At 37.7% G+C, this 27,384-nt stretch overlaps 1 protein-coding gene across 5 annotated transcripts in view; it reads right to left on the bottom strand.

Moving 5' to 3' along the window:
- PHKB (phosphorylase kinase regulatory subunit beta) overlaps window positions 1–27,384 on the bottom strand; it is a 247,000-nt gene that overhangs the window by 201,641 nt on the left and 17,975 nt on the right. For all 5 annotated transcript variants that reach the window (XM_033218310.1, XM_033218312.1, XM_033218308.1 and 2 more), the window contains 3 exons: window positions 8,672–8,761; window positions 6,099–6,237; window positions 2,620–2,719 (listed from right to left, as the gene is read on the bottom strand). In XM_033218310.1, coding sequence (XP_033074201.1) covers window positions 2,620–2,719; window positions 6,099–6,237; window positions 8,672–8,761 — 329 coding nt within the window. The remainder of the gene's footprint in view (window positions 1–2,619; window positions 2,720–6,098; window positions 6,238–8,671; window positions 8,762–27,384) is intronic.

Below are 27,384 nucleotides of genomic sequence, written 5' to 3'. Positions count from 1 at the left end.
TGATTAAAAAAATACAAAATATTAAGTGATCAAAACTGTCTGCAAAGTTCCCTGTGTGCATCTCTGCCAAAAGACAGAAGTTGGAAACGCATCTGAAACGTGGTTTAGAAGGGAGAGGGAAAACTACTAATGATCACGACACAAATATTTACTGTATGTTCACTTGATACCAGCCCTTGTGCTATGTGCTCTCTTTCATCCAAGTACTGACCAGCCCTGACCCTGCTTACTTCTGGGATCAGATGAGATAGGGCATTCAGGTGGTATGGGGCCAGACACCATGTTCTCTCTATACATTATCTGCCCTTCTCCACCCCCACCCATTCTGATTTCTGTGACCGCCCTCCTCCTGTATCAACCAAAACCTTTCCCAGGATCTGATGAGTATGGGGGCATTGAACACCTTAATCTGGCATTCAGTTCATCCCACAGCGCCAGGTATGCTTACTAGAAGTGGCCCACTAGGCACTCGCATTCCATACCCAGCTCCACGCACCAGCAAGCCAGGCTTCTTACCCATTTAAAGTGTGAGAGTAGGTGGAGATCCTTCGGGTCCTAAAACCTTCAATCATTTGCTTTATGGATGAAACCACGTGGGGTGGGTTTTGGAAGAGTGCCAGCCATCCCGAGGGAAACCTCAGAGGGAACTAGCTACTAGATGGTTCCATCAGTCTTTCACCCATGTATACCCAGGTCCAATGACCGATTGATTTACATGTCAGGACCACTAGGGACTTCCACTAGTTTCCTCCAGCTTTGCCCTGACCAGGCACAGTTCACTATCTTTCAGATCCTAACAAGTGCCCTGGTGCTCCAACCTCCGGGGCGCTGCCCTGGGTGAGATGGGCCAGTGGTGCCCCCTCAGGGGACCGGAGAGGCCTCGGGATCCCATCTCAGCCAGTGAGTGCGCCGGCCTTCATCTTCACTGTGCCAAGACAGCTTTCTTGCAAAACACTGACTCGCACACGTGCTTTATTTCTTAATCCTTACAAAACCTAAGAAAGGTGGTATTGTTGGTATCCGTATTTAACAGATGAAAAAAACGGAGGCACATGGGAATTAAATAATTTGTCCAACATCACACACCTGGAAACAGACTGGAAAGCAGTACATTCATTTATGTTGACTGTCCTGAAAAGAGTTAATATAGTAGGCCTGAGACTGCTAACCTCAGAAAGAACTGTTTGTAAGGTTGCCCCTTGGCTGATATGTGGACACTCAGATTATGAAAGGGTTTCCACTATTCCCTCACAAGAGTGGCTCACTATACCTAAAGTGTTTACATCAACAATGTGGTTGATACTACACACCTGGTTTCCTTCTGGCTGTCTGAAACTTTGGTGAGTGCTAGACAGAGGATACCTACATGACCAACCACCAATAAAAACCTTGGGCAATAAAAACCTCAAGCTTCTATTGAACTTCCCTGATAGACATTTTACACATGTCATAATTAGTCACAATCCGTTGCTGGGGGAATGAAGTGCATCTGTGTGATCCCACTGGGGATGACTCCTAGGTGCTGGCATCTGGCTTCCTCCAGACTGTGTTCCATGCACCTTCACCCTTTGCTGATTATGCTTTGTCTCCTCTCATGTAATAAACCATAGCCACAATTACGATCATCTGCTGAGTCATGTGAGTCCTTCTAGTGAAGCATCAAACCTGTGGGTGGTCTTAGGGACCCATGATGCATTGATGTACACCTATGGGCACTTACTATATTAGGACCTGGGATCATGGAGATGTAGATAAGTAAGGGAATAGCCGTTATATCTGTATAGAGCTTTATAGTTTTTAAAATGTTATGTATATTATTTTCTTTAATTTCCACATAACCCTCTAATGTTGTTTTCTTTTTGTTTTTTGAGATGGAGACTCGCTCTGTCCCCAGGTTAGAGTGCATTGGCACGATCAAGGCTCACTGCAACCTCCCCCGCTCTCGGATTCAAGTGATTCTCCTGCCTCAGACTCCCGAGTAGCTGAGACAACCAGTGCGCACCACCATGCCTGACTAATTTTTGTATTTTTAGTAGAGATGGGGTTTCACCATGTTGGCCAGGATGGTCTCAATCTCTTGACCTCGTGATCTGCCTGCTTCGGCCTCCCAAAGTGCTGGGATTACAGGCAAGAGCCACCGCACCCGGCCTGTAAAGCTGTTTTCTAAGCCTATAATTCCTTGTCTCTTTGTATGTAAATGAATAAAGTGTTACATTTTTAAACTAAAGTTCACTTAAGCCAGAGCAATTCACATGTCCAAAAGTAATTCTGACAAGGATATTCTTTAACTAATAAAATACTGATTAGAATTATCGATATTGTGAGGTTCCTGAGAAACTGGGTCTTTATCAAGCAACACCAGATGCAAAACGCAAAGAAATCAAAGTCTAAATAACAATTCTCAATCACCTCTTGCCTAAGGTGTTTGTTCCTTCAATCTCAGGATTTCAAACCCTGGGCTAGAATGGCAAAGGTTGTTTTAACCTATCTAGTCCGCCCTAGGATGTGGCTTTCCCTTTGAAAAGTACACATTCTTCTTTAGAAGAAGCCATTGCTATACTAGTTAAATTAATCCTTCAGAATGATAGGCGAATTCCCGTCCACACCACAGTGTTTTACCTTATCGGCCTGACGCATATAGCAGTAGAGAATTCCTCTCATGCATTTTATAGCTGAGTGCTCCAGCTCATGGGTCCTTCCCTTGTCATCATCAATGCGCCTGGGTGAGAGAGATAACTCATGAAACAAATTGGAAATGCATTTGAAAAGGAAGCAGAACTTCTGATAATTAAGTATTTAACTATCTGGCTAATCCTGTGTTCTGGTGACATCTACCAATTCTGTCACAGTGAAACTCCATTTTCCCAGCAAAAGTAGAAATGCTGCAATGAAAAAAAAAAAAATCCTATGATGAAACTTAGGTAGATTTTTCCTTCTTTCAAGGAGGTAAGCCAACTCCTTTTAAAAATAGTATACAATATTTCTACAGTGATTTGGCTGAAACTTTAAAGAATATTTCCATTGGAAAAAAAATCCAGCAACAGATTGTTTTAAACTCACTGTTATGAAATAAAGCCAGTTTTTATTACCTATCCCTGTAGGTTATGCAATGGCCACTTGGATGTAAGTAGCAGCCACAAGTTAAGGTAGGTGCTGGCTTTCTTTGCTCTGCAGTATGTTCAATACCGTCAGGGCAGGCATTTAGTCACAGTCAAGGATGCCTTCAACTAAGCACACATCCCGGATGACACATGATGTATTTTGGCATAAAGTTTTACATTCTCTGGTTTTAATTTAAAATCAATTGAGAGTATTTTACATCTCTTGCTTTTAAAAATAAAGAACAGCTAAAATCTAACTATTAAACTAGGTTAAGATGTTACCTCTGTCCACAAGTTGCTTTTTATTATAGATCAGTAACTTTTCAAAGCTGGATGAGAGTCACCCACTACTAAAACATAAAAGTGACTTATTCATTGTTTCACTTAATCTTAACTAAAAATATGTGATAATCATTCTCACATCATTAAAAAGTATCACTTCTCTCCTTAAAAAGTATACTATAATTACCTCCCAGTTAAATCATAGATCGCATATACCATTCACTATTGGGAAGAATGATTATTATTTTGACACAGTATGGTGAATGTCAGTAAAAAGTAAGTTATTCATCATTAGCACATCATACCTTCTTTTTCATGCTGGCATTGCACAAAAATTAGCACGAATTTGCTCTATACAGTACTTTTCCCATTGAGGTCAGACACAAGTATTTTAATAGAGGCATATTCTACATAGACAGTGTGCCTGCAAAGTAAGGACTTTAAAGTCTCTATCTGATGTTAGAAGCATTCTGGGAAAAGGTTAATATCTGACTCTTGTCCATATGCTGCCTGTACTTCTGTATTTGTTAAAGCAATTTTCCTGTAAACATTTTATTTAGAAAAATTTCAAATCTACGTCCGGGCGCGATGGCTCGAGCCTGTAATCCCAGCACTTTGGGAGGCAGAGGCAGGCAGATCATAAGGTCAGGAGATCAAGACCATCCTGGCTAACATGGTGAAATCCCGTCTCTACTAAAAATACAAAAAATTAGCCGGGCGTGGTGGCGGGCACCAGTAGTCCCAGCTACTCGGGAGGCTGAGGCAGGAGAATGGCGTGAACCCGGAAGGCAGAGCTTGCAGTGAGCCGAGATCGCACCACTGCACTCCAGCCTGGGTGACACAGCAAGACTCTGTCTCCAGGAAAAAAAAAACAAATTTCGAATCTACGAAACAGTTAAAAGGATGCTATAACTTAGATTCACCATCTTAATATTAGCTTGCATTCTCTATTACATTTTCTTCATTGTTTGAAAGTAAGCTACAAACATCATGACCCTTGACTCCTACACACTTCAGAAGTATCTCTAGAAAACAAGATTCACCTACATAATCATAATACCATTATTATACCTAAGAAATTTAATACTGATACTATAAGATCTAATACATAGTCTTGGCTCAAATGTTGAAGTGTCCCAAAAATGTACTTTACAGTATTTTTAAATGCATGATCCAATGAAGGATCATGTATTGCATTCGGCTGTTGTATTTATTTAGTCTCTTTTAATCTAGCCATCCTCATACCTATTTCCTAGTCATCTGTAGTACTGACATTTTTAGAGCCCAGGCAAGTTGTCTTATAAATAGCCACAATTCAGCTTTGTCCGATTTTTTGTTCATATGTAGACTCATGTTAGATAACTTGGTAAGATGTTAGCACAAGGTGTATTTCCCATTGTGTCAAACCAGGAACGGCAATTAACATCAGTCTGTCTCATTATTGGCTTCACGACTTGGTGAAGGTGCTACTGATGCTCCCTGTACTCCTAAGATCAGTAGCAGTTTTACATTTAATAAAGCCATATTGTTCTTACCTAGAATATGTAAGGAAATGCTTTTAGTGATGTCAGCATTCAAGTGTGCTAAAGAAGACTACTGCATATTATCTCAGTGTTTCTCATTTTAAAATCCAACACATCAGTAATTTCAAACAGATAAATCATGTTCATGTGGAAGATACAATTTTTAAATCAGAAACATAACTATGGGTCACTTTCAGAAAATTAATATTCAGAAAGTTAATCTTACTAATCTTAATTATGGTTAAAATGTATTACCACTGACTATGTGTTAGCAACCACATTCAGTGCTTTCTACATATAATGAAATAAATAAAGGAGAAATTTTGTAATGTCAAACTATGTCTTTTTTTACTTTACACAATTTTTTCACTTACGACCAGACCTAATAACAGATACTTCGCTGAAGTGCAGTGATAAAACCGGAAACGAGGTAGGGGAAAAGAATTCTGACCCTGGCTCTATCATTAACGAGTTGCATCACTTTGAACAAATTTGTTAAGGACTCAGGGCTCTAATTTTATTACCTGCAAAATTTAGTCATCATCAGTTCTCTCCATGATTGAAACCAATCAACACAACGAGAGTGTGTAGGTAGTTCATTCTACCAATGACTAATAATGCAGATTTAGAAACCTAGAGACAAAGAGTTTTGTTCACAAAGTCATAAAATCTTAGAACTGGTCTGATACAAGCTTTTAGAAAAATGAAATGGTTTAGGCTGGGTATGGTGGTTCACACCTGTAATCCCAGCATCTTGGGAGGCCAAGGCTGGCGGATCACTTGAGGTCAGAATTACGAGATCAGCCTGGCCAACATGGAGAAGCCCCATCTCTATCAAAAATACAAAACTTAGCCAGGCATGGCAGTACATGTCTGTAATCCCAGCTACTTGGAGGCTGAGGCAGGAGAATTGCTTGAACCCAGGGGGCAGAGGTTGCAGTGAGCCAAGGTCATGCCACAGAACTGCAGTGTGGGTGACCTCATCTCAAAAAAAAAAAAAAAGAAAGAAAGAAAAAAAAAGAAAAAGAAAAAGAAAATGAAAATGTTTAGAGGCCTAAAAAGGGATGTGAGCAGCCATAGGTCGCACAGTGAGTCAGCAGCAGAGCCAAAAGATAGGTGCTCAATTAGTCTTGGTCCTACAAAACCCTATTATCCATTCTCACAGTTACTAGGAGAGCACACACCAGCTCACCTGTATGCAAGAGCCAAAGCCCAGGCCCCAGCAGCGCAGTATAGACTGTCCTGGATCTTGGCCTTCTGGTCACCACCACATGTTTTAGTGGGAAAGAGACCGGTAGTTGGACTTTGATACAGCAGCAATGTTGACTTGACTGCAATTGAGGACAAGACAAAGAATGAACTGTACAGCGAGCGACTTCCCTTGGGCTAAGTGTTTTAATCTTCTTTGGCTTCCTCATCCCGTTTCTGACAATTTTGTTTCTCAACTTGCTATAGTATAATACTTCTGAAGATGTGGAAACAACTTCATGTCATTCCAGCCTTAGTGGGAATCCACCCTACACAAAGAAATCTTTCCAGTTTTTAGGAAAAGACTCAGCTAACTAGGACTTAAAAAGCCTTTAGCACATCCCCGGTAATGTCAATGTGTGTTAGAAATCTTATTAGGACAACATCAGGTACAGAGGGAAAAAGAGATCAAGCAAAAGACTAAGTATAATAATTTTAAAAAATCAGTTCAATAGGTAAACTTAAAGCAAATGCACACGAAAGAGTAGCATACATTTAGTAAATCACAAAGCCACCTCAACTGCTACAATACATGATCAACAATGTAGGAAGGGCGAGGGGAAGATCACAGAACAGGCTGGAATCCCGTGTTTCACTGACGGCTAAATTGTGCCTGGTCTTCAGAGGAGTGTACAGTATTCATTTTACTTTATTGTACAGGTTAGGAAAATGTTTAACATTTTAAAACTGAATTCCATCCATATATAACATGAACACAGCAGCAAATAAATAATTTTTTATGAACATTTTACTTAAATAAGTCTGAAATTAATGTTTTATTATCTTTTATAAATGGGCTTTAAAATAGGAAAACACACACACTAAAATTACATTTACTAAAAGCTGTTTTATTGCTATCTAACTATAAATGGATGGGTAATGCTTTTCCTAAAATGCATTACATTAACCCTATCTAGATTGGCAACTACCTTTTTGTTTTGAGACAGGGTCTCACTCTATAACCCAGGTTGGAGTGCAGTTGCATGATCATAAGCTCACTGCAGCCTCTAACCCCTGGGCTTCAGAGATCCTCTCAACTTAGACTCCCAAGTAGCTGGGTCTACAAGCAATCACCACCATGCCAGGCTAATCTTTAAACGTTTTGTAGAGAAGGAGGCTTGTTATGTTGCCCAAGTTGGTCTCAAACTCTTGGGTTGAAGCAATCTTCCCATCTTGGTCTCCCAAAGTGCTAGGATTATAGGCATGAGAGATCACACCCAGCCATGTTATCTACTTTTTGGGATAGTTTTTCAAAGGTCAAAAACATTATGTTCTGTCACAGAGATTTAAAGAATTAAACTTTCTTTTTGTTTTTCTCAGACTAAATTTATCTTTTTTTTTGAGACGGAGTCTCGCTCTGTCATCCAGGCTAGAGTGCGGTGGCACAATCTTAGCTCACTGCAACCTCTGCCTCCCAGGTGCAGGTGATTCTCCTGCCTCAGCCTCCTGAGCAGCTGCGATTACAGGAGCACACCACCACACACAGCTGATTTTTGTATTTTTAGTAGAGACAGGGTTTCTTCATGTTGGTCAGGCTGGTCTCCAACTCCTGACCTTGTGATCCGCCCACCTCCGCCATCTCAAAGTGCTGGGATTACAGGCGTGAGCCACTGTGCCTGGCCTCTAAATTGATCTTATCATAATCGTTTCTTTCAGAAAACTGGGGTATTTATTATTTTTCCCAGTGTAAAGAATTAGTCCTAAGAATTCAAAGTACATAATTGACATTAAAAAAGTTCTCTTTAGCTAGTTATTGCCAAAAAGATAATAAAATGGGCAACTTAATGCATGTAAGAATCTTGACTAAAATAAGTGAGATTGAAGTTTTATATGAAGTTGAAAGAGATGAAAAATCCATTATCTTAGGGGGAGAGAAATCAAATTTTATGTTTTCTGCCATACTAGTACAAGTAAAATGGCATAAAATGTAAACTGACAAAAAGATTAATATGCATTCTAATATATGGTCTGACAAACAAAGAGGAGGCCCATATACACATATCTGAAAGTTGCTTACTCACATTGAAAAACAAAATTTGTAAGGCTGGTCCTGGAAAAACAAAATAAACAAAACACCAGGACCCTGATATTAATAATACTAACCTGTGATTATCTCTTGTATCTCAACTAATTAGAAATGGATATAAAAAGTTTAGGACTATCTGGGAACCATGTTTAGGTAAATGAGCAAATTAATACTTATGTGAAATATTTGTGTATTAATCAAAAAACATCTTCAAGGTCTCAAATCTGGTAACGTTTAGTAAGGTTTAAAAAACACAAAAGATATTGGTGACAGTTTTAAAATTATTCAAGGGCCAGACATGATCTGCCAGATTCCTTTCATAGTCCTGGTATTGACATACAATTGGAATACACAGCTACTTAAGGACTGAAAGTACCCCAACATCCCAATGACAGAACAATATCATCCATATAATGTACACGATTTAACTAGGGTAAAGGGAATACTAATCACAGATACCTAAGGACATGTTTTCCTCAGGTTTTGCTCACCAATTCTGTAATAATGGTCCAATTTATCCCAGAGAGTTTCATTATCAGGTCTTGGAAGATTAATGCTTTTAAGAGGTTCATACACTGAGCCTAAAAGAAAAAATAAAAACCCATCAAATTCAGTCATTTTCACAAAGATAGATAAAGAAAAACTCTAAACAAATGAAGAAGCAGTGCTTAATTTCCATTATTTTATGTGAAGTACCATACTTTACTACTTGTAAATCTTTTTGCTGGGGGAACAAGAGGGAATAAAGTACCTTTGACAATAAATACAGAAGAACTTGAAATGTCATGGGATATTCCCACCCTTACCTCCAGCACTGAGTCCAACTAACTGATGTGTGTATGATCCAAACAACTAAGTGTCACTAATACTCAGGTGGTAGCCATTTGTCAATAGATTCTAGTTATTAAGAAATATGTCTAATTCGGTGACCATAAATCCACACTTCATTCCTTATGCTAATGTTTCATCACACATTTTTTTCTCAAATAATCATACCCCTCAACTCTCAAGGAAAGAAGATAATGTTCACACACTCCAAAGCCATACACTCCACGAATATTCAGCTAGGTTCCATGCTGAAATTCCTAATCCTTTACTTTCTCCCAGGTAGATGATATTCTTGCCTTATTATCTGGACTATAAGCAGATCATTTCTACTTTTCAACCTTGGAAACTACTCAAAGGTATTAGCAGAGTCAGCTGCTCAAAAGCTAGAAAATATACAATAATCATGATAATTTACCATGAAATGGATACAGAAAATGTTCACTTGACTAGTGCACTTTCTCAACTGCTAACTGAAAGAAAGACATCTGAACCTTCAGCCATCAGACTAAGTACTGTCTCTCATTCTTGTTAAAAGCACTCAGAAATTATAAACATCTCAAGGTCACAAATAATCCACCTCTGGATTCAGGTAATGTATACCATGTAGCCTAAGAACATAGCACAAAAATGAACCTATAATTTACCTAGTGAGGGAAATCACATTGGCATGGATTAAGATTCTGTTTTTAAAGAAAATTAAAGCCTTTACGCTCATAAAATTGCTATGTCCAACAGCTAGTTTAAAGCCAAGGTTTTGGGGAAGCCTTTATGTTTAGGCAGATAGTAACATTAAGAAGAAAGTAAAGAAAGAGCCTATATATTCAGGCAACAGTCTCATTATCTCCTGTTGAACAGACAGACTAAGTACTGTCTCTCATTCTTGTTAAAAGCACTCAGAAATTATAAACATCTCAAAGTCACAATTAATCCATCTCTGGATTCAGGTAATGTATACCATATAGTCTAAGAACATAGCACAAAAATGAACCTATAATTTACCTAGTGGTAGAAATCACATTGGCACAGATTAAGATTCTGTTTTTAAAGAAAATTAAAGCCTTTATGCTCATAAAATTGCTATGTCCAACATGCTAGTTTAAAGCCAAGGTTTTGGGAAGCATTTATGTTTAAGCAGATAGTAACATTAAGAAAGTAAAGAAAGGGCCTATACATTCAGGCAACAGTCTAATTATCTTCTGTTGAAAAGATAGGTAATTTGTAGATAAGGCTTGCTCTGAGTGAAAAGAAGATTTTCTTATAAGGGTATTCACAATGGCACCAACAGGAATGGGTCCACAGTGAGGAACAGAAAGACCTATCAACAGATGGAGCATCAGTACTCCTTTCCTGCTTCAAAGGAAAGGACCCAGACACCCCCCAGCCATGCCCCTTGCCTTCCTGTATTCAACTAGCTCCCGGCAGGTACAAGTATATGGGTAGCCCAGCAATCAGAAAGGAACAATATGCCACTGCTAGATCATAAGGTAATAAGCTCTAGGAGTCTATACACTCCCAGCGAAGCTCATTCACTATGAAAGAAAATAAATTAGGTACAAATAATCATAATTTATAAATTGTGCATATGTATATATAAAAACTAAAGGGGACACCTTTGCTGGGGTGGAAGAACTGTGGGTAACATTTCTGTTTTTAGTTAGATCTCTATTAGTAAAGGTAGTATTTTGCTTTACATACAAAAAATAAATCACCAACAGTTGAGTATATAATTCCATTACAATTAAATGATACATGAGCATATGGATACAGAACATGCAAACTGAAATCAACCTGCATCACAATGGTAGGTAAATTGATTTTGAAAGATTGTTTTAATGATATTTAATCAAGATTTTAGATTTTAAAATATTTATTTTTAAAAGTGGTACGATATTTAAGATCTAAGAGACTATAGTGATTCTGTCATCTAATTTTTCTTAAAAAAAAAAAGGAGTTTTATTAGAGGCAACAATAAATAAACAAAAGGAAAAGCAGGCCTCTCAAGAAAATAAGAATCTATTCAGTAATAGGAAAAATAGAACAGAAAGGGTAAAAGTAAAATCATCTAAATTATACATTCAAAGAACGCCTATGATAAGAACAGCTTGGTTAGATAAATGTTATTATTTTAGTGATCACCATTGTATTGTTTCTAAAGCAACTACATAAAATTAAACAAGGATGTTCTACACAATTTATGGTAAACAATACCACAAATCTAAGTCAAAGGAAAAGTAATCAATGTTAACATTTTAAACAAAAATACGACACCTGGAAAGCATCAATGCCAGTAAAAATGTGAAGAGAGCAATTAATAGAGCATGAACTCCCAAAGCAAATTAAAGAGCTACAAAATAACATAAAATTCTACTAAATAATTAGTTCCAATTGAAATGAAATGGTAAAATGTTAATTTTTCTTTCCCATGCTTTTCCCATTTGAATTATGTCTATATACAAGCATCATAAAGTAAAATAAAACTTATCAGTGATAGGAGAAAAATAGCTCAGAGCAGACTGAGCTAGGTGAGGTATGCAAAACTTACCAGGCTCAGGAAGACAAGAGTATGGGACTTTAATCACACTTTCCCTCCTATGCACCCACACGCAAGGGCTATGTTTACAGGCATTTTTGTTCCTGACTAGCTGCCTTACCCATTATCTTCCAGTTCCTGGAATTTGTGATACAAAGAACAATATATAGCTAATCAATAGCTTTTGTTATTTTACTATAAGTTATTGGTAAACAACTTAGAAGTCGCCTCTTCCTTCCTTTAAAATTCACTTGTAACTGATGCTAATCAGAGGATATATTCAGGGCAGCTTCTAACTATGCTTCCACATAGATTTAGGCTTGAATAAACTCTACAATGAATCACATTTTCTGAATCTAGTTATTTAAGGTTAACATTTTGGCACCCTAGATGAGATCGAAAGTGGACCTCCAGAGAGCCCCACCACCACTTTACCAGCAATCGGCACCTTGGTACCAATGCGGTAAGTCCTCCTTCACCCAACCTTGCCAAAGTCAGCAGGAATCTCTGGTAAGGCCCCTGTTGGGATGTGAATCCACCTGTCTTGATTGTGGATTAAGACTTTATTCAATTTGTACATATTCTTAACTAGTTGAGGCTGGAAGTGAAGCTCTATAAAAGATAAGAGTTTCATTTGTTATTCTCTAGAGATCTGCTGACCTCAGATCTGTGACTTTCATTTTCTCTGATGTTATTTTGAACTACTAGTTGGAGTTTTTCAACTTTTTCTATAGTTTAAACTTTGGTCTTTGAAAAGAGGAAGTGAATCTTTGTGGCTTAAGTGGAAAACTTGTAATTTAAAAACTGACAAATCTAAAATCTTCTTGAGTGACCAAAATAATAAAAGGCTCTCTATGTGTCCCACTAGGTTTCTGGTCATTTGGGAAGGAAAACAAAAATTATGGACAACTATCTCTAAAACCTAGACTTTGTCCTTAAAGAGTGACCCACCATTAGAAACACCAGCTGGATTTATATTTAACGCTTATGGTGCCTCTTCATGCTACCATTTAGAAAACTGGTCACACAAAACTAAAGATGACCCCAAATTACAATGGTTGAAATAGTGTACTTTTAAAATACCTCAACTAGTTTATCTGTGTTCTCAATTTTAAAAAACTAGCTCTAAAATAAAGTAACTAGGAGAGCTATTTTCAATGATACTTAGAAGTTTCTAAAAGAGATTCTGACAAAGTTATTTCTTTGCCAAAGGAAAATGTAAAATTGTATAAAGTGACTTTTAAAATGAAAAATGTTGCTGATTATTGTTCCTCCTCCTCTTTCTGTTTATTCTTTATTCTAACTGCTCCTCCCTTCCCTCCTCCTGCTCCTGGTGTACTGGCCTCATTTCAGGAATGAGACAGGAAGTATAAAGAGGTCCGCAGAGAACCTCCAACTGGCCTGCACATTGGGAAGAGTGTGCAATGGGTGGAGCCTCAGGAAGTTCACACTGTTTGCCACAGGGAGGAGCCTGATCTCCCCTGTTCCAGGGTGGTACCTAGGATTCAATCTATGAGGCAGGAAGCCAGCTAGCAGGACTTTGGCTTTGCTGAGACTCTCTGTTTCCCTTTGTTTTCCTTTTCGCCTGATAAATTCCATTTTTCTTGCCCTTTAAAGTGTCTGCGAGCCTAATCTTTCATGGCTGTGTAACAAGGACCCCATTTTTAGGTGAACTAAGGAGAAAGTCCTACAACAGTTTAGCACCCAACACTTAAGAAAGGGTGAGTGAGATGCAAACCAAATCTCTTTTTCTCTCATTTCTAAGCCTTTTCATCCTCAGACTTCTGAGGGTAGGGGAAACCATGCCCCCACCCCCGTCAATCCCAGGTGTTGAGAAGGTCAGCCTCAGTGTCCATGGCATTTTCCTTTCTTTGTTGTGACAGAAGGGTGAGCAGGGGCTCCTGCCACCCTCCCCTCCCTGCCAGGGCTGGGACGCATGAACCAAGGGTGCCCAACAGCAGGCAGCTCGCCCTGCCAGGCATCCACAGAGCCTTCCGCTCCCCGAGCCAGGAGGTCCCACTCCCTTGGACAGTAATGAAGTCTTTCTCACTGGCGGAGGAATCTATTTGCATAAAAATAAGAGGTTCCTCTTTAGGCATTCTAACTGGTTTTTTGTTTCCTTTTCTCCACCAGATCAGGAGTTGACTTTTAAATGAGCTTTTTTTTTTTTTTTTTTCTTTTAGAAGACATTTTAACTAGGCTAGGAGTGATAAGGATCACTGTTTATATTCTCAGTAGAGTTTTTTTTTTTTTTTTTTTGAGGCGGAGTCTCGCTCTGTCGCCCAGGCTGGAGTGCAGTGGCCGGATCTCAGCTCACTGCAAGCTCCGCCTCCCAGGTTTACGCCATTCTCCTGCCTCAGCCTCTCTGGAGTAGCTGGGACTACACGTGCCCGCCACCTCGCCCGGCTAGTTTTTTGTATTTTTTTTAGTAGAGACGGGGTTTCATCGTGTTAGCCAGGATGGTCTCGATCTCCTGACCTTGTGATCCGCCCGTCTCGGCCTCCCAAAGTGCTGGGATTACAGGCTTGAGCCACTGCGCCCAGCCTCAGTAGAGTTTTAATTATGAAAAAGGATTTGTGAGGCTGGTCTTAACCTGTAGCCAATCTAGTGTACTTTGTGCATCTTTCCATAGCAAACTTTGCAGCAGGCCTCCATCTTGTTTCACATCCTTGGGAGCAAGGCCTGCAACCACATGGCAATGTTTTGTTCTAGCCTCATCATCTTACAATGGTAGCCAGGAGATCAATCCGGCCGTAGGGAATGAGTTCTTTCGAGTTTGATATCTGCATGACCTTTGTCATTTTTTGATTCCCTGCCCCTCCACAAACTGCCTTGGGTTGTCCTTTCTCTGAGCCTTTGGTAAAGTTTGAAAGCCAGAAATATCAGTCATTTGGCCTGGCTAAAGTTAGGTATTAAGAAATTTTAAAAGGACCTTATTAAAGAGTGCTATGGCTAAAGTCAGTTTAATTAAAACCAGCTATTCAAGCTCTAACAGCCTGGGACTCCTTGGGAAAAACAGGGGGTGCCAGATATCCCATTTTGCAAAACACCTCTGTTTTCCCCATGAAACCCCAGGAACTGGAAGTGGATAAATCCCTCTCAGAATATAGGGTTCTGTTCTGTTTAACATTGTGTTATCTAGCATTTTTTACTTTGGGGAGGATCAGAAATTACTTCACATTATGAGAGAAATGTAAAGACTGGCAAAAGAAAGGTCTTGCAACTACTGAATCTTCTTCTGTCTACCTGTCTGTGTAACTATATATGTGTTGAGTGTGATGTCTATAAAAAGAGCTCTAAGTAATTGGCCTAAAGGAAGAAAAGGGCTTGGATTAAATATTTTTTAAAGGGAAGATAAAAGCTATGGTACCTTTTAGTTCATGTGGCTTTAATCTTTGAGAAATAACAACAGCCTTAAAGATTATTAGTAAAATGCAGATATCATCAAAATGTAAATAGGAGGACTAAATTATGCAGGTTAGATACTAGGCTCACTAAATGTTTTAAGGTTACAAACTGCCTTTTGGGTTTTAAGAACCATTTGACTTGCCTGTTCCACAACTGGTAAGGCAACTGACATATAGACATAGTTCTATATGTCTGTAAGGGGACATATGGAACTATATGTCTGTCCCCTTACAGACATATAGAATTAACCACATCCTTAATTATGCTGGAAGGACCTTGGCTGTATCTGGCACACAATTAAAACAACTTGCCAGGGTTTACATTAAAGTTCAAATTGCTAGGAGTTACCATTAAAACACATAATTGAAACTACTGGAAATAGATTTACATGCTAGGTGTATAAGAACAATAAATGTGTTTTCAATGAAAGATTATTATAAGATAGGAAAATGTAAATTATTGGCTACGGTTAAAGGATTGTTTTGAATTAGATAAGATAAAGCTGAAAGTTCAAACAAGTGGTGAAAGAATCATGGAAATGATTCTTGCAGAAGAGGCTTTCTGTGTGAACATATTGACTAGGTTCTGGGGGTTATTATGTGGTTTCTCTGCGGGTTGAGCATTGGAATGAAAGCACAACAGGGTACTCTTGGGGGCACTGATCTGACCTTTGGCAAAATTTGGAAAGGGTTATAAAAGGATTTTGCTTCATTAAAATTTCTGAGTCTTCATTTTGGCAAAATAAATAATTTATGGTAATCTGGAAATCAATTTCATAACATCAAGTGTTTTAATCCTCTAACATATTTAACAGGCTTCCCCAAATCAAACTTGAGCCTCAAAATTGCCTTTCCTGACACCTGGCTTTGGGAGGCTTTAGAGGGCCCCTGGAACCTCCAGAAAAGAGGTAAACAGGATCATCTGACATGTTTAGTTACATGGGATTGCCAAAATGATGTTCAATCTTCTTAAGGTTATATTTTGGTGAATAATACTAATACTTGTTCCAAAACTATATGGAATTTCTAAAATTCTAATATCTAAGTATATGTTAGCAATCATAATTAAGGTTAAGTTAGTGTAAACCACAGAGATGACCAAACTTCTTTGACAATTACGTTTCTAACTGTAACTACCCTGGACATTTTGCTCTTCACAGACAATTGTTGTTTTCCTTTAATTCTTTTCAAAGGATGCTTTACAATAAGTGATAGAACTTTGACAGGTGCTCTCAAATACAGGTTTCTGATAACTTTGTAGATTGTAACATTGGAATAAAGAAAAAATGTACAGGACTCATGAGGAGCTGAAATGTTCATAAACATCAAGAAATCAAGAACTAAATGGACTGAATTCAGAAAGCTGAAGCAATCATTTTTGACTTTTAGTTGAAATATTGCTGATCCTTGTTTTCTTTTTCAGTGTTAAGGAAACTTATTTTAAATTATTTACAGTCTTTAATAATTGAGTAAGGTACATTCCTGTGAATAAAATTTGGAACTGTTTGTTTCTCTCTGCCTGATTCCTCGAGAACTTGGAAACTATCTGTGAGTATTCTTAACTTATGGCAATATAGTTTTCTGCATCAGTGCAATAAGAATCCATTTTTCTTTTGCAGCAGGACGCAGTTGGAGAAACTGGTTGTTTTACCAAGATTTCACTGGAAGGGTATGCTTCCCTTTAAAGAGTCAAGCTTAACTTGCATAGCTAATAAAAGCCCCATGGTAAAATCTGGCCTCATACCATTGCCTACGCAGTTCTTGTACAGTGCTCCTGACCTGTGGTTGGTAAAGAATGTCACTTTCTAACAGGCCTACGAGCTCCAAGTTTATCTTGGGACCTTAAGAGGAGAGGGTCACCCAACTCACAGGTATTTGAGGATACAAACCCATGGCTGGGCTCAGCTTTAAAAGGTCTTATCTGAGATTCCTTGTGGAACAGAGCTCCATCAAAACCAATCTAAAAAGCCTATGTAGAAATAGTTATTCTTGCTGTACTAATGCAAATAATCAAGACAAGTATAAGACGAAAGTCTATTTTGCAAACAACTCAGTCCTATCATTTTTTTTTAACAAAAATGAGTACTAGAGGAAGATAAATTATGTTTCAAAACATATCATACATTTGTCATTAAATTCTAAACTCATCGGAGTTCTCACGAGGTCAGGAGATTGAGACCATCCTGGCTAACATGGTGAAACCCCATCTCTACTAAAAATACAAAAAATCAGCCATATGTGGTGGCACGTGCCGGTAGTCCCAGCTACTTGGGAGGCTGACCAGGAAAATCGCTTGAACCTGGAAGGTGGAGGTTGCAGTGAGCCAAGATTACGCCACTGCACTCCAGCCTGGGTGACAGAGCAAGACTCCATCTCAAAATAAAATACAAATACAAATAAAAAAACAGCCATACTACCCAAAGCAATTTACAAATTCAATGATATTCCTATCAAACTACCAATGATATTTTACACAGAATTAGAAAAAAAAAATTTTAATTTATATGGAACCAAGGAGAGCCAAAGCAATGCTAAGAAAAGAACAAAGCTGGAGGCATCATACTACCTGACTTCAAAAACACCATTAGGCAGCTACGATAATGAAAACAGCATGGTACTGGTATAAAAACAGACACACAGACCAATGAAACAGGCTAGAGAAACCAGAAATAAAGCTAAACACCTACAACCACCTGATCTTTGACAACATTGAAGAAAACAAGCATTGGGGAAAGGACTCCCTATTCAATAAATGGTACTGGGATAATTGGCTAGCCATATGCAAAAGATTGAAACTGGATCCCTTTCTTTTACTGTGTATAAAAATCAACACATAGTGGATTAAAGACTTAAATGTAAAACCTAAAACCATAAAAACCCTAGAAGAAAAACTAGGAAATGCCATTCTGGACATAGGCCATGGCAAAGATTTATAACAAAGAATCCAAATGCAATTGCCACAAAAACAAAAACAAAAATTGACAATTGGAACCTAATTAAACTAAAGAGCTTCTGCCCAGCAAAAGAAACTATCAATAGAGCAAACAGACAACGTAGAGAATGGGAAAAAATATTTGCAAACTGTGCATCCAACAAAGGTCTAATATTCAGAATCTATAAGCAATTTAAACAGATAAATAAGCAAAAGCTACACAACCCTATTAAAAAATGGGCAAAGGACATGAACAGACACTTCTCCAAAGAAGACATACATGCAGTTAACAAGCATATGAATAAAGCTCAACCTTACAAACTATTAGAGAAATGCAATTCAGAACCACAATGAGATACCATCTCACCCTAGTGAGAGGGGCTATTATTAAAAAGTCAAAAAAGTGACAGATGCTGGCAAAGCTGCAGAAAAAAAGGGAACATTTATACACCACTGGTGGGCATATAAATTATTTCAGTCACTATGGAAAACAGTTTGGAGATTTCTCAAAGAACTTAAAACAAAACTATTATTCGATCCAGCAATCCCATCAGTGAGTCTATACTCAAAGGAATATAAATCATTCTACCATAAAGACACATGCATGTGTATGTTCACTGCAGCACTATTCACAATAGCAGGGTCATGGACTCAACCCAGGAGCCCATCAACATTGGATTCATTCAAAAGGTGGTACCTATATACCATGAAATACCATGCAGCCATAAAAAAATGGAATCATGTCCTTTGTAGCAACATGGATGGAGTTGGAGGCTGTTATTCTAAGCAAATTAATGCAAAGACAGAAAACTAAATACCACATAGCTCGTTTATAAGTGGAAGTTAAATACTGAATACCTGTGGACACAAAGAATAGAACAATAGACACAGAGGCCTCTTTGAGGGTGGAGGGGTAGGGTAGGGTGAAGATCGAAAAACTACCTATTGGGTACTATGCTCATTACCTGGATGATGAAATAATCTATACACCAAACCCCTGCTGCAACACACAATTTACCCACGTAACAAATCTGCACATGTACTCCCTCAACCTGAAATAAAAGTTGGAAAAAATATATATATATATATATAAATATATATAAAAACTCTAGTATCTAATAATATAACATTTGGCCTATGTATGTTTTCTCATAGACATAATATTTTAAGGCACGATTTCAAACCTATCACAGGCATATGATGTTTACAAATACCTTAGATAACAGAGCTTTATGGATAGTCGCATTAATGTCTGCAAAATTCCTCATTGCCTGAAGCAATATATTGATTTAAAAAACATTTTATATAGCACTGCCTACTGGACACTAATACTGAAAGTTAAAAATATTACACAAACAACATATTTTCAGATTTCTTTGGGTTTTGGGTTCTAGCAGAAAAATACACCAAATCTGTGAAAACATACTCTTACCCCAGGGAAGGACTCAGTCGGTGTTTACCATTTGTGTTTCATTCATGATTCTCTACTTTTGGGAACTGAGCAACTTGAAATTTACCAGTTCTAATTTCCAACTTCAGATTCTCCTCCTGCCTTAGCTAACTGTAATTAGATAATCTTCCAGTTATGGGGCATGTAAAGAGTAGTAATCTTTCAGAATCAGGAATAAATCTCTGAAAGCTGAGGTGTACAATTTTTGAAGACTGCATTGCAGAAGTTAACAAACTAAGAAGAAAGTATGTACAAAGAAGCAGTGTATAATCCAAATCCCTGGGCTAAGATGTTCCCCAAAAAGATAATCAAGAACTAAGCATAATGTGAAGATCTGTTATCATAGAGGGTCAAAGAGTCCCACAGTTCCAAGAGGTTTGTATATTCCGGGTACTCATACATGCACACAGGAGGATGAGGAAGGCAGGAAAGTTGCAGATGGGGTAGGCATGGGAGAGCAGAGGAAAGAGGCTTGTATATGAACATACAGTCTGTCAGCAAAACTACATCTGTGGCTTATTAAGTAAATTATTAATACATTAATATTTGAGCTGCTGAGATAGCAAGCATTCCCATAGAACAATAGTCTATATGTTTGTCCTATGACTCATCTATACAAGATACAATATATTTTCAAGCAGTTTTGAAATTTAAATTACATCATCTTCAGGCAATATTTTCTTCTTTTTAAAATTCCCGTTTACTCCTTCACTGATACAAACTAGTGAAAGGACAAGTCACTCCAATACGTCCTCAACTTTGGATCTCTAATGCTGGCACATAGGAGGTTCTCAGTAAATATTTATGAACTGAACTGAGTGATCCACATTATTAGGGGAGGCCTTCTTTAATTCCCACAGCAGAGTTAATTGTTCTATCTTCTGCAACCTTAATCACAGTGCTTGTTTATCAAAAGTGATCACAATACATTTTATTTTTGGCATTTGATTAATGTGTTATTTTCCATACTACATTGGAAGACGATCAATAACAGGGACAACATCTAGTACATGGTAGGTGACAGTAAATGTTTAGTAGGAAGGAAGAAAAAGGAGAGAAGTTGAACAAATACGTTTCAGGAAACTCTTTTTTTCTTTTTACTACTTTTTGTTTTTAATCTTGTGTCAACCACTGACTTTCAACAGAAAGTGGTGAGGCACCAGGCACAGTGGCTCATGCCTGTAATCCCAGCACTTTGGGAGGCCAAGGTAGGAGGATCATTTGAGCCCAGGAGTTCCAGATCAGCCTTGGCAACATGGTGAAACCCCATCTCTACAAAAAAATTTAAAAATCAGCCAGGTGTGCTGGTATACGCCTGTAGTCCCAGCTACTCAGGAAGCTGAGGTGGGAGGATCACTTGAGGCCAGGAGGCAGAGGTTGCAGTGAGCGAAGATCATGCACCTGGACTCCAGCCTGGTGACGGAGTGAGACCTTATGGCTAGATAAATAAATATGAACCAACCAAAGAAAGCAGTGAGGGAGTTGCTCTGCTATGTATGAAACCCTGACCCAGAAGCAGTGTTTCAGGAAACTTTTGATGACTAGTTTACAAATTTATTCTCACAGGCTACCCTATCTCCTGCTACTGTCCCATCCACATTCTCTGATTTAATAATGTAGTTCCACCTCCTGAGCAAGATTTCCATGATTAGACAAGTTGGAAAATTTGTCTTCCTCACTTTAGAATGGATGCATCTTAACTTCCATAGTTAAAAAGATTTGAATATGTTATACATAGATTCAGCACTGTGAGCATCTTCAAGATGACTGATATCTCCTTGAGAACAAAAGAAACAAAACTTAAACCATGATTTATTCTCTGCACAGTTCCACCATACATAGAAATTTAAAACATTATGGAATAAATGTGCCCTCAAAAGAGGAATAAATAAATAAATTATGACACCTTCATTCAATGAAGTATCTTAAAACAGTTTAAGGAATAAGGTAGTTCTATAAGTATTATGAAAGACTAAACAGTGTGGAAAAGTAATGTTACAGAAGAAAACATGTTTAGCATGATCCTAGGTGTTGCAAAGCTAAGCAACAATAACTATATATGTATAACGTTTGAAATGTATATGCATATATAGATAACTAAGTACTTTAAAAAGCCTAGAAGGATACACACCACATTGTTAAAAATGATTACCACTAGGGAAAGGAGTGTGATTTTTATTCTTTATAGTTCTGATTGTAAAAATACTATATGACAATATTATATGCATTTACTACTTGTGCAATTTTTTAAATGGAAAAAGGAAATTTGAATGCCTAACTACTTATGCATTGCACAAGATAGTTTATATACGTTATTCCATCCCATCATCCTGACAAAGCTGTGAGACTGGTATCACACCTTTATCATACCACATAGAGGCACACAGAAGTTATTAAATGGCAGTCTGATTTGAAAACAGGGCTCTGTGAAGAAAAACTGTACATGTGCACTTTTCCTTATACCATAAAAGCTCACAAAAAAAAATGCTTCACTGAGAAGCATTGAGCCTTTAATCCTTGCTTTCACTTTCTGCTTTAAACATGAGATTGCTCCAAAATTATTTGTATATGTATACATACATATATATGTACTTTTACTTCTCAACTCCTATTTATTATTATACTTCATTTGAACCCTCAAGATTTCAGTCTACGTTTCTCCATGATGGATAGCAAAGTGGGTAAGAAACATATTTCACATGTAAAATATGAAATGGCAAATATGAAATAACATAACTTCATAAAAAGGAAGTAAAATTTGCCTATTCAACTTATCCAAATAAGATGTGAAAAGGCCATTCCACCATTCCCATTTTATTTTTAATAAAAAGGTATTAAGTTCTTCCAGTGACCTTTAGAGAAGGAGCATGGCCTATAAAATCTATTTCAGGATATTAAACCTGGTTGATGTTTCATGTGTTGACCTTATGAATAGCAATCACTCAATTAGATATTTCATTTTCCTTTCTTATTTATAGTACCTTCCCATAATATACTATGATTTTGTATGACTTCTGTGAGGTTAGAGCTGTATTCCAACAATTCTAATCTTTCTACAAAGTTTTTGGAACTCCATTTTAGGAAACAAATGCATTTAGAAGTGGTTATTTAATGTTATAAATGGCAATTGTTTTATTCACTGAAGTAATCCCAGTGCCAACAGTGCCTGGCACATAGTGAGTGCTTAATAAGTATTTACTGAACAAAATGAAATCACTATACTGATCTCTAAACCTTGTCAAAAGTTACTGTGACTCAGCCACAACGAATAAGGTGATGAATCAGTGCAGATGAAGTGAAGTAAGACTCACTCATCAATAACCTTAACTGTAACTATAAAGTAATTCATTGTTCTCTTATGTTAAGTGTGTTCTATTCTATTCTCTTATGTTCTGTTATTCTATTGCTTATAAAGGGAGATGGGAATGAAATAAAAAGAGATGATTAAAAAACGATTTGAGCAATGGCAGCACCACTAGAATAAACGTATGTAGCCTTACAAGTGGATCACTTTATAGAGAATAATACTAATCTGAACATATAATAAGATTTCTCAAGAGAAACTCAGCATCATTATTTCATACTTATACTACAAGTAAAAATTTAAAATTCCAAACTTCTAAGGCTTAAATGACAAGAGTCTTAGTTCACTATATTAATTGAATTATATGGAGGGGAAAAGAACTTCACTATATACTACTATAAATCTTTACAGAAAGAAGCAGGTGCGGTGGCTCATGCCTGTAATACCAGTACTTTGGGAGGCCGAGGCGGGTGGATCACTTGAGGTCAGGAGTTTGAGATCAGCCTGGCCAATGTAGTGAAACTCCATCTCTGTTAAAAATCCAAAGCTTAGCTGGGTGTGGTGGTGGGCGCCTGTAATCCCAGCTACTCAGGAGGCTGAGGTATGAGAATCACTTGAACCCAGGAGGTGGAGGTTGCAATGAGCCAAGATCATGCCACTGCACTCCAGACAGGGTGACGGAATGAGACTCTGTCCCAAAAATAAAAAAAAAGAAAAAAGAAAAAAAGAACTTATTTAATAGGCCAGGCTTGGTGGTTCACACCTGTAATGCCAGTAATTTGGGAGGCCAAAGTGGGTAGGTCATGTGAACCCAGGAGCTCAAGACCAGCCTGGACAACATGGCGAAACCCCATCTTTCCTAAAAATACAAAATTTAGTCAGGCATGGTGGTGTGGGCCTGCAATCCCAGTTACATGGGAAGCTGAGGTGGGAGAATTGCTTGAGCCCGGGAGGCAGAGGATGCAGTGAGCGGATATCACTGCCACTGCACTCTAGCCTGGGTGATAAAGTCAAACCCTGTCTCCAAAAAAAAAAAAAAAATTTAATTGTATCATGTCTTGTTATTATAGTGATAAAGATGTGATATTAGGCATTTTATTGTGTCATACATAGTTATTCCACACAAGTCCTACAGAAATACTTTCAAGTCATTCAGCATTTTGAAAAATAGACCCAAACTATTTCCATTTTTCATTTACACTTTGATGAAGCCTGTTCTATATTCTTGTCTTGGCAAAATTCAGCAGTACATTTAATATGAATGTTATTACTACAATTAGAAATTGTATAGAAATTATAATCTGTATAATTAAAATAAGTATGGGAAGTCTTGAATGTTAGCAGAAAAAAATCACAATAAAGTATAAATTAGCAAAATAAGCAGACTGTAAATAAAAACCAGAATAAAACTAGACATACTTCTGAAGGACAGTATAGAGTTTGCAGGTAATGAATGCTAGTTAATTTTCTTCCAATCGAAACACAGTGAAGTTTTGTTCATTGGCTAAGTGAAACACGGAAGAGATGGCATTAGCCTTTCCCACACTATACTTATGTACAACCCTTAGACTTCAGTGATTTGCTCCAATGCTGTCCTGAGAATCCCTGTGAGTAAGTGCCTTGCAAAGACCTACCTATAGTATAATCATTAACTGACCAAACTTTCTCATATGGAAATTCAAGCCACATTTTTCACAAGCCAACTTTCATTCTTTAGTGAATAAGGTTAAACCCAATGTTAAATCAAGTAAAAGAGAGAAACTGCCTTCCCCTACCCCAGCCCTCAGAGTATCAACAAACCGCTGGAGGGGAGAACGTCTTCATAGCTACAAAGGTCACGGAAATGACAGCATTTTGAAAACAGGAAGAACTGGACTGCAATCACAGCTATATCACTTCATAACTTTCAAGACCTGGGTTCTCTCCAAGCTAGGTCTTCTCATCTGAAAGTGGAGAAAATTATATAACCTCACAGGGAAATTGTGAGGCTTAAGTGAAATATTTTAAGTAAAGCAACACACAGTGCATATTAAATATGAATTGTCATCTCTTTGCCTTAAATTTTTTCATCTACCTCAGCACTTAGAACAGGACTGGGGCACAAAGTGGGAAAACAATGATTTCTGGATTAATTGGGTTTGTCAGGTTAATGTCAGAATCCTCTTGATCAATGCAAAAATGGATGACCCACATAATGATTTTTAAATCAGCAAATTAAATAATCAGTAATTTTTAAGAAACAGAAAAAGACAACTAAGTGAAATAATGTGAAGTTAAAGCAGCCTTGGGCTGCTACAGGTAGTTCAGTGATTATGAGCAGGAGCTGCAGAAAAACAAGATGACCACTTTTTCTAACCATGCCACAGGGAAGAACATTAATTACATTAGATGAGGGATAAAAGCTCCAATAAAATATGACCCTGGGCTACACAGGAGTGATGCTAATAAGTCTTCAAGAAAAAATTTATAACCCAAATGAATGATTATTTCTGAAGCTTGACTATTCAGAGCTAACCTTAATTCCACCAAAAGTCACTAACAACCGTCATGCCTAACTAAAGCCAGTTGTCAAACATCCCAGAAGAGCAAGCTGTCTCTGTGGGAGACAAAGCAAACTCAGGACCCTTGGGAGTGGAATCAAATATCTCATAGAGAAGTATAGAATGAGTATGAAGTTTCCACACCCACACTATAATGAAGACATCAAAATGTAAATTAATCTACTTTCTAATAAGTACATTTAAAATTACAGAACTGGAAAGCTATAATAGGCATTCTTTAAGTTCTAATTCATCATTCAATATGCTATTCAGACCATCTAGTTTGGCTTAAAATTTTTTCACGTCTAGTCTAAGTGTAGCTTAACTTTATAATATTTTTATGGACTATTAGTTTTTTATGTAATACGAAACTGAAAGAACGTGACTACGGGTGAACATTACATCTATTAAAATTTTGCAGTACTTTAATTTGCATTAAAATTTAGTTATAAGAATTTCATTGTAGCAAAAAATTGAAATGAAAACTGAAGTTATGACAATGGATATTCAAGGTACTCAGCTCATACTACAGCAAATGAAACTAAACTATTTCTGTAACATGAAACTATAATGGAAATCAGCCTTGAACTTGTCAGTTTTTTGTAGTTAGTTTGAAGACTCCTTGCTGTTTCCTCTACTTTTCAAAGAAAATTATAATTCTTGAAGCACCTACCCCTATTTTTATGGTCATTCCATTATACTGTTGAATCTTACAAGGATACCTAGGAAAAAAAGAACTTCTAAAGCCAGTGTTTAATAGTATTGTTCTCTTTTAAATGATAAGCTGCATGAAATATGAAAGAGGCTGGAAGGAACCAAATCCCACCAGCACTAGCAAGAGCCTCCACAAAGACCTTTAAGCAATTAGCATATCAGTTTCTCAATGATACAAACGTGGAAAAATAAATTGGACTCGGTGGAAATCAGCTTAACTTCCAGTGCTAACCAGTTATACCTCTCATTTCCATTCAATTGGTTAGGCAACTGTTTGAAAATGGAGGCAGTCATTATACCCTGAAGCAGAGCTCCCTACTGAAAGGACTGCATGATCCTCGGGACACAGAACGGATCACCAATTACCAATTATGTATGATAAACAGATGAGACAGGAGATACAGATATATATATATACTCATTTCCAAGAGCAACAGTTGGAAATTTTAACGTTTATAGCAATGTACAGCAATGGCTTCAACATGGAAGCCCTGAAATGGGCTCAGACAAGTAGAAGGATCTGGGCCAGGTAAATCCAGGCCAGAAGTCAGAACCTGGAGTACACCAGAAAATCGACAGAAGCAAAGTGCCATACCAGTGAAAGGAAGCTGCAAAAACAGCCATGGATCACACCCAGGAACTGTGGGTTTATGCCCAGTGGGAATCAGGGACGCAGATAATGACATACTTATTCAAAGACTAAGTTCAAGTTTGGAACAGGAAGATGCTTAATTCAGAGCCCAAGATCTGCAAACTGAATTAGAAGACAGAGAAGAGATGAGGATGGCACAAAGGACTGCTGCTCAACAAATATGGTGCTGTAGATAGACTTCTGCTCTTCAAAGTGCAGGCCATCCACAGGCAGCAAGGGCCTCACCTGGGAGTTTGTTACAATAGCAGTTTCTCAGGCCCTATCCCAGACCTGCTGAATCGGATCTGCATTTAAGTAGATTCAGGGCTCTACAGTGATAGTACCACTATCTTGTAAAAAATTTTAAAAAAAAGGGAAAGAAAAAAAAATGAGAGAGAAGAGGGGAGAGAACAAGAGAGGGTGTAAGATGTTGAAGATGCCAGAGATCAAAATTAGACAGCAGCTTTGTTGTCTTAGGAAAATCTAGCTCTACAATCCCTAGAAAGTAAGACCATGAACCGACTAAAACAGCTTAAATATCAAAACTAACATCTTGTTCATCAAAGCTTGCTTTAAGATCTTTGCATCACTGTACTGACAAATCCAAAGCTATTATCTCATCAACTCAATTTTCACAATCACAACCAGTTCTCCGTCTTGTAAGATCTACCTTGAAATCATCCAGGCTCAGCTCTAAAACCATATAAGTACTTTCCCCTAACTCCCCTGATAGTCAATGATTGAGTGCCATAATATTTTGAAGCAGAAAAAAATATTAACAAGCTTCTGGTCTAAGTCCCTTATTTCATGGAAGAAATTCACAACTTGCTCAAGGATGCAGTGCTTTTTAAGCATAAAACCAACACCA

The sequence above is a fragment of the Trachypithecus francoisi genome, unplaced genomic scaffold (genome assembly GCF_009764315.1).
Source record: "Trachypithecus francoisi isolate TF-2019V2 unplaced genomic scaffold, Tfra_2.0 Lachesis_group10, whole genome shotgun sequence".
Classification (NCBI taxonomy): Eukaryota; Metazoa; Chordata; class Mammalia; order Primates; family Cercopithecidae; genus Trachypithecus; species Trachypithecus francoisi.
The sequence above is the reverse complement of the archived record's forward strand: the minus strand, read 5'-3'. Positions and strand labels throughout refer to the sequence as shown.